We start from the raw sequence: 11,124 nt of genomic DNA, 5'->3' as shown, positions 1-11,124 counted from the left end.
ACCTAATGGAGGCACATTAACTTTTCCTCTATATGCTTCATTAGTATTTTCCTTGGCACATTGATAGCTCCGCAACAGAGAGATTCGGGGTCTGCTGGCCAAGCCCTATTAAGAGCCTCGGCTACTGTCGTAGTCGCCTTGATGCGGGGGTCTAACCCAATTATATAAGAGTGACACCACTTCTTGAATCCCGATTCCATGAAGCTTAGTAGTCCTCCCAAAAATAAGCACCAATGTCATCTCACACGTTAACAAATACGACCGCACGATAGATAAACAAGGATTCCAGAGGCACAACTATATCAAATTCACGTGTTCAAAAAAAAACCTACTATATCAAATTCACACAGTTTGTATACTATCTTTCTTTTAGGCGTGTTTTTTTACTGTGTTTCTTTTAGAGAATTTTACCTTTTTAGCAGATTAAGGAATTATATTGTATTGAGTACTCTACCGTGTTCGTGGAAAAGGGATTTTTTCCCTGCTAGAATGTTTAGTTGGGCTTTATATTAGCCTAAAAGAAAAATCATCTCTTGGGCTCACATGTCTCGAGGCTAAATTTCGTGTTTTGACCCATTTATAAAACCTATTGAAGATTTGACCTTAGTTTAATTTTTTTTCAAGATCTGACCATTTTGCTACCGCCAGGGACCATGGCGGTAGGGTATAACAGCCTACCGTCAAGGTCCCTGGCGATAGGGTTGCATACCCTACCGTCAAAAACCTCCTAAGTATTAAACACAATGCGTGTTCGTGCCTACCGTCAAGCACTTTGACGGTAGGGTTGTGCAGGCTACCGCCAGCCCGGTTGGCGGTAGCGATGTTTCCTACCGCCAAAGTCTTTGGCGGTATACTGTTAGATCCTACCGTCATGGACTTTGGCGGTAGCAAAAGGATCAGATGTCGAAAAAATTTCAAACTAGGATCAAATCTCAAATAGGTTTTAGAAAAAGGTCAAAACACGAAAATTTACCACGTCTCGATCCCATCTCCTTGACTTCTCTCCGCCTCGCTCCCAAATTATTGCTGCAACCAGATGAAGTGCGGCAGCCGCGGATGGTCCAAATCCCATGCCTCCCTTGGTTTCCCCTGCGTAATCTTTTGGAGATCCTGAGAGAAGGCATCAGACGCGCGCCTCGCTGGTGCCCTCCATACCGTCGCCGCCGACGGCAGGGAGGTGCGCGCAGAAGCCAATTCCCCTGGCTTTGATGGGTTTGAGGCTCTCAACACTGGGCCTCCGACCGTGCTTCTAATCGGCCCATGATCTGCTTTCTACTAGTTCTTTCTACTACAGTCGTAGTTCCCTTGTCTCAAAAAAAAGAAGAGAGTCGTAGTTCGTCTCGGACTCGCTGCGGCTTCTCCATCCCTATTCCCGAAACCCTCTCTGGCCGGCAGCGCGACAACCTCCCTTTCTTCTTTGGGGGCTCTCTCCGTGCAGGCGAGGCGCCGAGGACAGGGGCTAGCGGTCCCCGGGCTCCTAGTTATTCCCCGGTTCGCCGGCCATGGCGTCTGCAGTGGAGGCCGCCGGAGACGCCTCCACCTCCGCGGCCGAGGTGCGGGAGAAGCCCGTCGTCGTCCGGGTCAAGCGCAAGCCCTCGCAGGCCCGCCCCGACGCTTTCTGTGAGCACTCCTCCAGCCCTGCTCTTTCCTTCCCGCTGCTCCCCCCTCTCCGTTTCATCAAATTTTACAGTGAAAAGGAAAGGTTTTTCTTAGGTGAATAAAGGTGGTCTTTTTCCTGTGCTTTGTTAGGGCTGGAGATCAATGAGAGGCCCATGAAGAAGGCCATGCTCGATTTCTCGAGCCTCTCCATCTCCCAACCCTCCTCCAGTGCCCAAGGTATGAACCAACCACCTCCTGTTTGCATGTAACCTGTCACTCATGATTTTACCCTATTTAACATAACTCACCACTGATAAGCTTCAGAGGAACCACGGGTGAAGAAGCTTCTTGTCCAGCATGTCGAGACAGTCCATCATTCTGGGGCTGTTGAAGACGTTCTTCACTCCCTTTTGGTAATATTCGTTAAGTCTTGTTGTATTTCTTTCTTGTGAAACTGGTCGAGCATCACACAGGTTTTGTTGGCCACACATTATGAACCGAATAACTTCTCTGAAATTGTTGGGAGATATATGCGACTAGTTGTACTCTACATGCATGGAACAAAGGAATTACTAGTTCCATCAATATGCGGTTGCTCAATGATCAGTAGTAGTTATTCTCAAGATGGGAATGGGCCGATGTTACCCATTGAGACGTTGGTCCGACCCAAAATTTCAAGGTCAATGGGTCTTCTGGGTCGGCTTCGTATGAAAAATGGGCCAGGGGAGCCGGACACCACAGTCCCATCGGGTCATCGGGGCAAGTGGGTCGAGCCAAATTTGGTTGCCCAAAGTTGTAGTAGCCTTTACAGTGGCATATGCATATATGAGGGTTATTAGCCTTGTATTTATAGAAAAATTTAAAGTATTGATCCAAAATTACCTTTGTTCTAGAGTTACAAATATGCTAACGGCTGTATATACGCATTGTTTTTCTTTGAAAAAAATAACTCTAGAGATCCTAACATGCTAAAAAATTCTACCGCTAATGATGCTATTTGTAAAGATGTTGTGTTACTACTTCCTATTTTGTGTCAATTAAAATGGGTCTTTTTCTTTGAAAAAAATAACTCTAGAGATCCTAACATGCTAAAAAATTCTACCGCTAATGATGCTATTTGTAAAGATGTTGTGTTACTACTTCCTATTTTGTGTCAATTAAAATGGGTCCGACCATGTTACCCAGTGGGGCATGAGGCCGATCACCATTGGACCATTGGGTTGGCTCCATGTCCCTGAACAAAGCAGATCGGCCAATGGTACCAGGTCCGGGCCGGAGCGGGCCGACCCATTCCCATTCTTAACTGTTATTCTATGCATAGTAATACATTTTATAGAACATAATCCCATCTGTTTCTTTTTAGCATTCTGACCTGAGCACCAAAGAGATAAAGAGCAAGACAAAGGAGAGGAATGAAAGAATGAAGCAAGACAAAGTAAGTCCCTTTGCAATTATTTACCTAATTATTATTGTGCTCGTCCCCCTGAGAAGGTTTTAAATAGCGGGTAGCGGGCTGGTAGCGGATTGGGGTCCATGTAGCGGAATGCAGATAGCTGGCGATATTGCAGGCGCTATGTCCGCATAGCCGATTTGTAAGAACACTAGATTATTCTGTATATTTCTAGATCATTAACAAAAGTAATGACATTTAATTTCAGAAATAGCGGCCGCAATAGCGCTACCGCAATAGCGGCCGTTATCTCCGCTATTTAAAACTATGCCCTGAGGACCACTTGAATAATTAAACCTTCTTGTTTCTCTCCTTGAGCGTTTGAATGATCCACTGCTGAACTATGATGTCATAAGCAGAGCTTTCTATTTGGAATTTGGAATGAAGTTACTCAATCAAATTCTAAGATAGTTCTCTTTCAACAGAAACAAGACCAGCTACGTTCAGCAGCCAGACAGAGACATGAGGTAATTTTATTCTGGCTAGTGAACTTCTTATCCTTAAGTTTATGTGTACTAATTATGCACTTAATTTGATGGATCGCTGGGATCAAGCAAATGTATTGTAAAGGGACAGTAAAATTATTTTAGGTGAAAAGGGTTTGGGCAAGTGTTGTATACAGCATGATCAATTTCTAGAGTACGTGTAGAGTGTTATGGGTGCAACTTACCTATTGGATCAGAGCGGGAGCCGCGCCAGGACAGACCAGCGACGGTGAGACGTGGTGGACGGGAGTACCAGCGTGGTTGTCCTGCGGGTGGTGGACACGGACGATTGTAGCATCAGGGGGTGGAGTCGGACGGGAGGCGCTGGAGAGCAGCGCCAGCAGAGAGGAGGTCAGCACAACCGGCCAAGGAGAAAGGTGGTGGCGCAAGATTAGGTCGAGAGGGCGAGTTGCGACGTCCAAAAAAAATTCCCTAAACCTGGGCCCATGATACCGTGTTATGGATTTAACTTATCTCTATTGCACACAATATATAGCACACAATACTTGGGGTACAAAGAAGGAAACATAGCCTAATAAGGACTCCTAGGCTAATACTGATACTCCTTAACATAGAGCACGCTCTTTTCCTTTCTTATGATTGAGATTCAGCTTGTGTTTTCTTTGGAATAATAATGTGTACCTTTGTATCCTTTGCATAGCTGGTGAGGGCTATTATGCTTTCTTGACAGCAGCACTTTTTTGCCGAGTTCTTATTTTCTTCGCATCCATCAAAGACAGGGGATGATGTTGGTTCTCTGTTTCCCTCATTGTTAGTAATAGTTTTTGTCAATGTCCCTATATAGAATCTTGGAAGAAATGCCCGCTTTGCACAAATATGGAAGAGGCGGAAAGGAGACAATAATGAGGTTGATGAAACACTGAGAGAAATGTGTCATCTTTATGATGCTGTCCAAGTAGATTCTGATGGAGAGAAGCATCCAGCAGAACCACAGTAAGTTTTGTTTTGGATAACTCATCTGTTCTTCTAAAGCAAAATGGTGAACAATCATGTGGTTCCTTATGATGCTCTCTGCAGGATGACCTCTGTCGAAGAGGGTGCGATTTTATGCAACTTTCTTCCGCTTCTACGGGAACACTTGCCGTCGGCTGCTGAAGAAATCGAATCTGATATTGTTTCGCTAGCACAGTCAGAAGGTATGTAATTTCTTTCCTTTTAGGTGTTCATGCCACGTAAGCTTTAACAGTGTGTGAAAGAGTTGAGATCATTGGTGTTGATAGCAAAGTGTAATAATGCATTTTATAGTAATCACAAGCATTTTTGCTTGGGCGCTAATATTAATGAGAATATTTTTCCTGATGAGTAGATTCAGATGTTTATGACATATATACTGTCAAGGAGGTGGATGATACAAACATGGAGGAGGGCGCATCTGCAGCTTCATACCCACTGTAATTTTCATTCAAACGTGTTACTAGATCCCATTCTTTTTCGTGGGGATTCTGTTTGACAAGTCTTCTTATACTAGGTTACAAGTGGACGATGAGGATGGCGAATGTTACGATGATGATGAGTATCCATATGACACGGATGACTCAAATGGTAATTGTACAATCATTCTGCTTCTGTAATTAATTGGTAAGATCTTCATTAGCTTAAAAGTTGTGCGTTGAACATGCAGCCGAAGACAACCCACTCTATGATTATCCTGAAGAACTTTCAGAGGATGAGGATGATGATAGCAGTGACGAGAATCCATTTGCGGATATAGATGGCTCTGGTTCCGAGTACGAGAATGAAGAGGTGGAAAAATCCGATGAGGAGTAGTAGCGGCGGCAGCAAAATAATGTTTTAGCTGGGTGTAATCTTTGACGATGAAATAGGATGAGACAACCTCTTGCGTTCGTAACTCAAGAGGAAATTCATCGCTAGCCCCACTGTCACCGAAACATTGTATTGGCGTTATGAGGAAAGACCGTTGATCTGGTGGACTTCTTTGTGTTTCTTGTTCGGTCAGCAGTGATCTAGCTGGGTTGGTGCTGCTGCTAGTAGCTCCCAAAGATGGGTTGCGTTAGGCGTGTCTGCCTCTGAATCCAGGTTAGTGTTGAAGAAGAGTGGGTTCCTGGAATCTTAGTGATATCTCTTTATCAGATGGGCCCCGCTTCACATACCCTCTGCTTCTTTTTTAGTAGGCTTGCTTAGCTCTGTGCCACTTAACTTTTGATCAGATAAGCAGCAAGTGGATATTACACTTTTTTTTAAGTACAGTAAACACTGTTGACAATACAGCTTTGTTCAGAACTTCTAATGACGAATCAATGAAACGAGCAAGCGTGAAGCCCAACTTCCAGAACAACATCAATCAATATCTTCCGTGCTGTTCACATCAAAACCTTGGCTCGGAATTGCACAGCTGATACATTTACCCCTAAACCATCACTAGAAAATACTCACGTTTCACAGGCAAAAAAGTTGAGGTTGTCTGAGCAATACTATGGAGTAAAACTGAACAGACATAACCTCCATATAAAAAGAATTTTAATACTCCCTTCATTCCAAAATAAGTGTTTCGACTTTAGTACTCCCTCCGTCTTATAATATAAGATCATTTTGCAAGCTAAAATAGCTTGCAAAACGACCTTATATTATGGGATGGAGGGAGTACAACTTCAACACTTATTTTGGACCTTATATTATGGGATGGAGGGAGTACAACTTCAACACTTATTTTGGGACAGAGGGAATACTAGACATCTCTTGTTCTTGTTCTTGTAAATTATCTTCAGTTTTGCTAAAGCACATCTAGATGTGCCATAAGTATTGCACATCTAAGTCATATGTCATTGATCTTACATTAAGATTCGTGTGAATACTTTCTTTCTCTTTTTCTTTTCTTTTTATACTTGATTCACTCACTTAGATGTGCAATAACTAAAGCATATCTGGATGTGCCCTAGACACACCAATTATCTTGCCAGTTTGTTACATCGCACAACCTCTAGCCTCTAGGTTTTCTCTTTTTCAAAGGTAACTTGTGGTTTTGCGACAGGCTTGGCAAATTCAACAATCCAAGGTTCAGATCAATATACAGGTCACTAAAATTAATCTAAACATGCAATTTTGCCCAAAGTATCACCACGTTTAGATTGCATAGCTAAAGTTCTGTCTTACACGTTACAACATTAGCGAATTGCTTATGCCAATCCAGATCAACGAAATTGATCACTCATCATTTATTACCCTGTCAAAAGATTGAGCAGAATTTTCCACCATAAAAGGCCATCAAACCATGAAAACAGCAGAGCATTTCGAGTGTTATGAACATGGCATAACTATTCTATATATAGAAACTATATTTAGTGAACAAAGATTAGCTACTAGTATTATCACAGTGACACAGAAGCTCGAGAAAGAATCATGAGATGCCTAATTATCCGACAGAAACATCCAGTTCTCTAATAAAAATTGATGACAACCAAAAGAGAACTGCATAGGTACTTAATTAAGCAACGTATGAAGCTAGCAAGATGCATAATTGGTCTACTAGTTCTCAAACAGGCAAAACTGTGCCCCAATCCCCAAGAAGCACACACTTCTGATGATTTCAATTGACAAGCACAAGTGATTAGCCACAATTCATCGCAACAACAAGGTAAATGGAAACAGAAAGGGCACCATAATTAAACATGTAGGGTACTTCGGCAGATCTAACTCGTCAGGTAGCAACCACAGCCTCTTTGTTACACACCAAAACCATCTGATCTGATCTGAGACGAAGACGAAACAGGAGCAGGAACCGGATTGATCAGGCGGACGCGGAGGCGGCGGTGCGGGAGCGGTAGAGCTTGCCGAAGACGTGGAGGGCGGTGACGAAGCCGATGAAGCAGACGGACATGACGAGCACCATGGTCGGGGAGAGGCGCAGCCCCGGGGCCTCGTCGGTGTAGAAGCGCAGCATGTTGTTCCCTCCACCGCCGGAGAAGCCTCCGCCACCGGACGCGGAGGAGGAGGTGCGGCCGGGTCGGCGTCGCATGCCGGCCGTGGCGGCGGGCGTGCCGCGGGGCCCGGCGGTGGCCGGGCGGGATCCGGCGGCGCCGGCGCCGCCGACGGAGGACTGGCTGCGAGGACGAGCGGGCCATGAGGGGCTTCGGTTGCGCCGCCGGCTTCGCCTTCGTCTTCTCGTCGGGATCTCCTGCGGATGGAAAGAAAAGTCTCGCTCGCGCTCTCGAGTCTGGATCTCGAGCTAACAAGAGTACAAGACTTGACGACGGAGCTACTGACCGACGAGGCCCACCGGTCAGTGAGCGGACATATACCCAGTTTGTTCCTCGTGCTGTTTGGATTCTTTCCCTTTTGCGAAAAAAAGAGAAAGAAGTTGCCCTCTCAGATTTCCATCCATATCCTCCCCCTCGTATCCTTTTGTTGTACTATCGTTTATGAAAACTCTAGTTTCTTCACTGGACAATGAACCTGGCTTACTTTTCAACCCCTTAGCCGGTGAACGTTTGTTAAAAGAAGGTGGCGTTTGTGAATGATTTCACTTGCATTTTTAGGTGCCAGGGATGGCTATTTCTTCATAGCGACATGACAGTTTTTGTCAAACAAGGCAATTTTTTAAAATTGTCATTGTTTGATCTCATCTCAGAACTAAAACTATCATAAAAAAGGGTTTGCTTATCACCCCTCTCCTAGCAAACGATCGTCAGATAGGATTTTGTACTCTTTTTTTTTCTCAAATTGTTTCTCTGAAGCACTTCCCGTACTATCGTATTCAAAATATTTTTTTTCTTTTTTTGCAAATGTATTAGAACCATTTTAATCGTCGGTTTACAAACGACAAAATCCCACCAGAACAATCTTGATCTCTCTCTATGTTTAAACCTATGTGGGATGGAGTGTACGCTTGAAAGGCATTTCACTAGCTATCCAATGGTCATCTTTGCCTATTGTGATTCATCCAGATTGTTCAGAATTGGTCAAGATGACCATCGAACAGGGAGAGAACAGATCTGCATACATGATGATGGTACATGAGATTAAAGCATTGCTTCTTCAGGGTCAGAGGGAATTCATAGTCAAACAAGTTTGGCGAGAACAAAACATTGTTAGTCACTTTTTACCAAACTATGGTAAAATAGAGAAGCGCATTGCGGTGTGATCGGATGAGGTACCTGATCTTTATAATGCAGACTTGGCTGCTTGATGAATGAATTTCCTTTTCCTCGCAAAAAGGCAACAGAGTAGGCTACTGTTTTTTTATAGGTTGCATCCATATTTTAAAAGCACACTTTATACATATATATCTCGTCCCACAAGTTACATTTATGGTTTTTCCCAATCTTTTGTGAAAACCATTTGGTATGATTTTATAGTTGCAAAACTATTCCATAGATTAAAATTCCACAAAGGTAATTTGAGATACAAAGTGTGTACAACTAATAGTTTTGGAAAATGAAGCACAACATTTACCATAAATAATATGGGACTTAAATGGATCTATTTATTTATTATCATTCAATTCTTTCCAAAACTAGTGTCATACATCCTCAACAAACCATCTCTGTCATCACCATCTCTCACACACGGTTTGATCTAGGAGTTTATTTATCTCCTCTCCTCTATAGCCAAGGAAGAAGGTGCATCAGAGACCGAAGAACCATCACCAATACTCTTATGAGTTGAGTATTCTTGATGCAACCAAATTGTTTGGCCTATTTAAAACTTGCTAAAATGTGAAATGAATTCACAATACTAATAATGTATGTGCCTTATGTTATGAAGTTTCAGAATCAAGCTCGATATGTAGCTTGATAAACAAAAAAAAATCAACATTGGTAGTGTTCTTTTTTTGCGAAAAGGATTGGATCTATTATAAAAGCATCTCAAACAAAAACCACCAACATTGGTAGTGTTAATGGGCCAAATTCATAGTCAATTTGAACTAGCTACTATTCATAAGCACATTTGTCTTTTTATAATAGTGTTTTGGATTTATATCCAGTTTTTGTGATATGATTTGTATATATTCATGACTTCTATAGTGAAATGTGCGGATTTGGAATACTAAGAGTACCTCACATGTGGGACTACAAGATACATTTTCACTCGGACTACATGTTTTTTTAGGGGACTCGGACTACACGTGTAATGGCATGGGTCAGTCATGGGCTGTGGGTAAAAGAATTTTTGGACTGAGTTTATATATGGACAAGTTGTGCAGAGAGACCAAGTGTGTGGTCTTAGAGCATTTTCAACGCAAACACTAAAACCGCCGCAAACATTCGAACCGCATGGTCCGGATGTGTTTTTCCATTCAGCGCGATGGTCTAGACGCATTTTTCCCTGTAAACCGGAGACAAACTATGGGGCTTTGTGGTCTCTGGACGGCTGGCACGTCCGCTTCTAACTACCCTGGCCCATCATTAGCCCCCTCCCACGTTCGTGTGCGCTTCCCGCCTGAAATAGTCAACGCCGCTCTAGAGCGTCAGTGCCACATTCATGCCGACCTCTCACCACTGCTGGCATTGAAGCAGTGTGCCACTTTTCGGTGCAGGCGACTGCTTCACGTTCAAACGATGCCTTGTCGGTTCCTTGCCCTACATTAATGATATGGTTGTGGAGGAACCTACTCCGGTGCCACCCGTTCATCCATCTGTCGGCCACCAATAACCACATCGCCGCGGCCCATTGCCACCAAATGGACACTAATCATACAAGCAGTGCCCTTGAGGGCTCGAATACATAAGCTCGAATACAAACGAGTCAGCGGAAGCAACAATATCTGAGTACAGACATAAAGTAAACAAGTTCGCCTTAAGAAGACTAGCACAAATGATAACAACGATGGAAAAGGAAAGGCCCCCTGCATGGGAGCCTCCTAACTACTCATGGCCGTCGGCGGCCTCCACGTAGTAGTAGGCACCTTCGGGGTAGTAGTAGTCGTCAGTGGTGGCATGCGGCTCTTCGGATTCGTCATCTGATCGCAGCAATCGGGTATAGGTGAAAAGAAGTAGCAAAGTAACAGTAAGTACTCGCAAGACTTACATCAGATCTATGCTAAGTATGCATCGGTAGCAAAGGAATGGGATATATCTTTGGACTGAACTGCAGAAATGCCAGAATAGAGGGAAAGCCTAGACTATCGAAGACTAGCACCTTGAAGCATCTTGCAGCATTAAAAGAGTGCAAATTAGCATAATATAAAGTAGTAAGTTGTAGTAACACCCAGAGATTCTTTCTCGACTCCCTACGAGAAAGCAATCCCGGAGCCATCTAATGACCCACAAGTATAGGGGATCAATCATAGTCCTTTCGATAAGTAAGAGTGTCGAACCCAACGAGGAGTAGAAGTAAATGACGAGCGGTTTTCAGCAAGGTAATGTCTGCAAGCACTGTAATTGTCAGTAACAAGTAGTTTAATAGTAAGATAATTTGTAACGAGCAAGTAACGGTAATGGTAAATAAAGTGCAGCAAGGTAGCCCAATCCTTTTTGTAGCAAGGAACAAGGCTGGAACGATCTCTTATAATAAGCAAAGCGTTCTTGAGGACACACGGGAATTTCATCTAGTCACTTTCATCATGTTGGTTTGATTCACGTTCGCTACTTTGATAATTTGATATGTGGGTGG

The 11,124-nt window shown here is 43.4% G+C and overlaps 2 protein-coding genes across 3 annotated transcripts; one reads left to right on the top strand and one right to left on the bottom strand.

The window, feature by feature from the left end:
• Window positions 1-1,043: 1,043 nt before the first annotated feature.
• LOC125551185 (RNA-directed DNA methylation 4) lies at window positions 1,044-5,486 on the top strand. Of its 2 annotated transcripts, none has more exons than XM_048714341.1 (10): window positions 1,044-1,620; window positions 1,750-1,836; window positions 1,918-2,012; window positions 2,963-3,034; window positions 3,475-3,516; window positions 4,340-4,488; window positions 4,573-4,691; window positions 4,862-4,946; window positions 5,024-5,097; window positions 5,177-5,486. In XM_048714341.1, exons 1-10 carry the CDS (start codon window positions 1,503-1,505, stop codon window positions 5,320-5,322), a joined length of 987 nt encoding a protein of 328 aa, XP_048570298.1. In that variant the 5' UTR covers window positions 1,044-1,502; the 3' UTR covers window positions 5,323-5,486. The 2 variants fall into 2 exon arrangements, with proteins under 2 accessions (XP_048570298.1, XP_048570299.1); XM_048714342.1 differs by having other exon boundaries at window positions 1,045-1,620; window positions 1,924-2,012.
• Window positions 5,487-7,076: 1,590 nt separating this feature from the next.
• Window positions 7,077-7,763, bottom strand: LOC125551184 (protein transport protein Sec61 subunit beta). The gene is given in 2 exon segments (XM_048714340.1): window positions 7,077-7,613; window positions 7,615-7,763. Coding segments are annotated over 2 exon segments (333 nt in total). The 5' UTR covers window positions 7,635-7,763; the 3' UTR covers window positions 7,077-7,300.
• Between the last annotated feature and the right edge of the window lie 3,361 nt (window positions 7,764-11,124).

This window comes from Triticum urartu, chromosome 4 (genome assembly GCF_003073215.2).
Source record: "Triticum urartu cultivar G1812 chromosome 4, Tu2.1, whole genome shotgun sequence".
NCBI classification, from domain to species: Eukaryota; Viridiplantae; Streptophyta; class Magnoliopsida; order Poales; family Poaceae; genus Triticum; species Triticum urartu.
The sequence above is the reverse complement of the archived record's forward strand: the minus strand, read 5'-3'. Positions and strand labels throughout refer to the sequence as shown.

What these genes read in the sequence shown, in the direction of transcription:
- LOC125551185 (XM_048714341.1), top strand. Translation starts at nt 1,503, where the DNA reads ATGGCGTCTGCAGTGGAGGCCGCCGGAGACGCCTCCACCTCCGCGGCC. An exon ending in AAAGAATGAAGCAAGACAAA is followed by an intron (nt 3,035 to 3,474) that starts GTAAGTCCCTTT and finishes CTCTTTCAACAG; the next exon opens with AAACAAGACCAGCTACGTTC. An exon ending in AAGCATCCAGCAGAACCACA is followed by an intron (nt 4,489 to 4,572) that starts GTAAGTTTTGTT and finishes TGCTCTCTGCAG; the next exon opens with GATGACCTCTGTCGAAGAGG.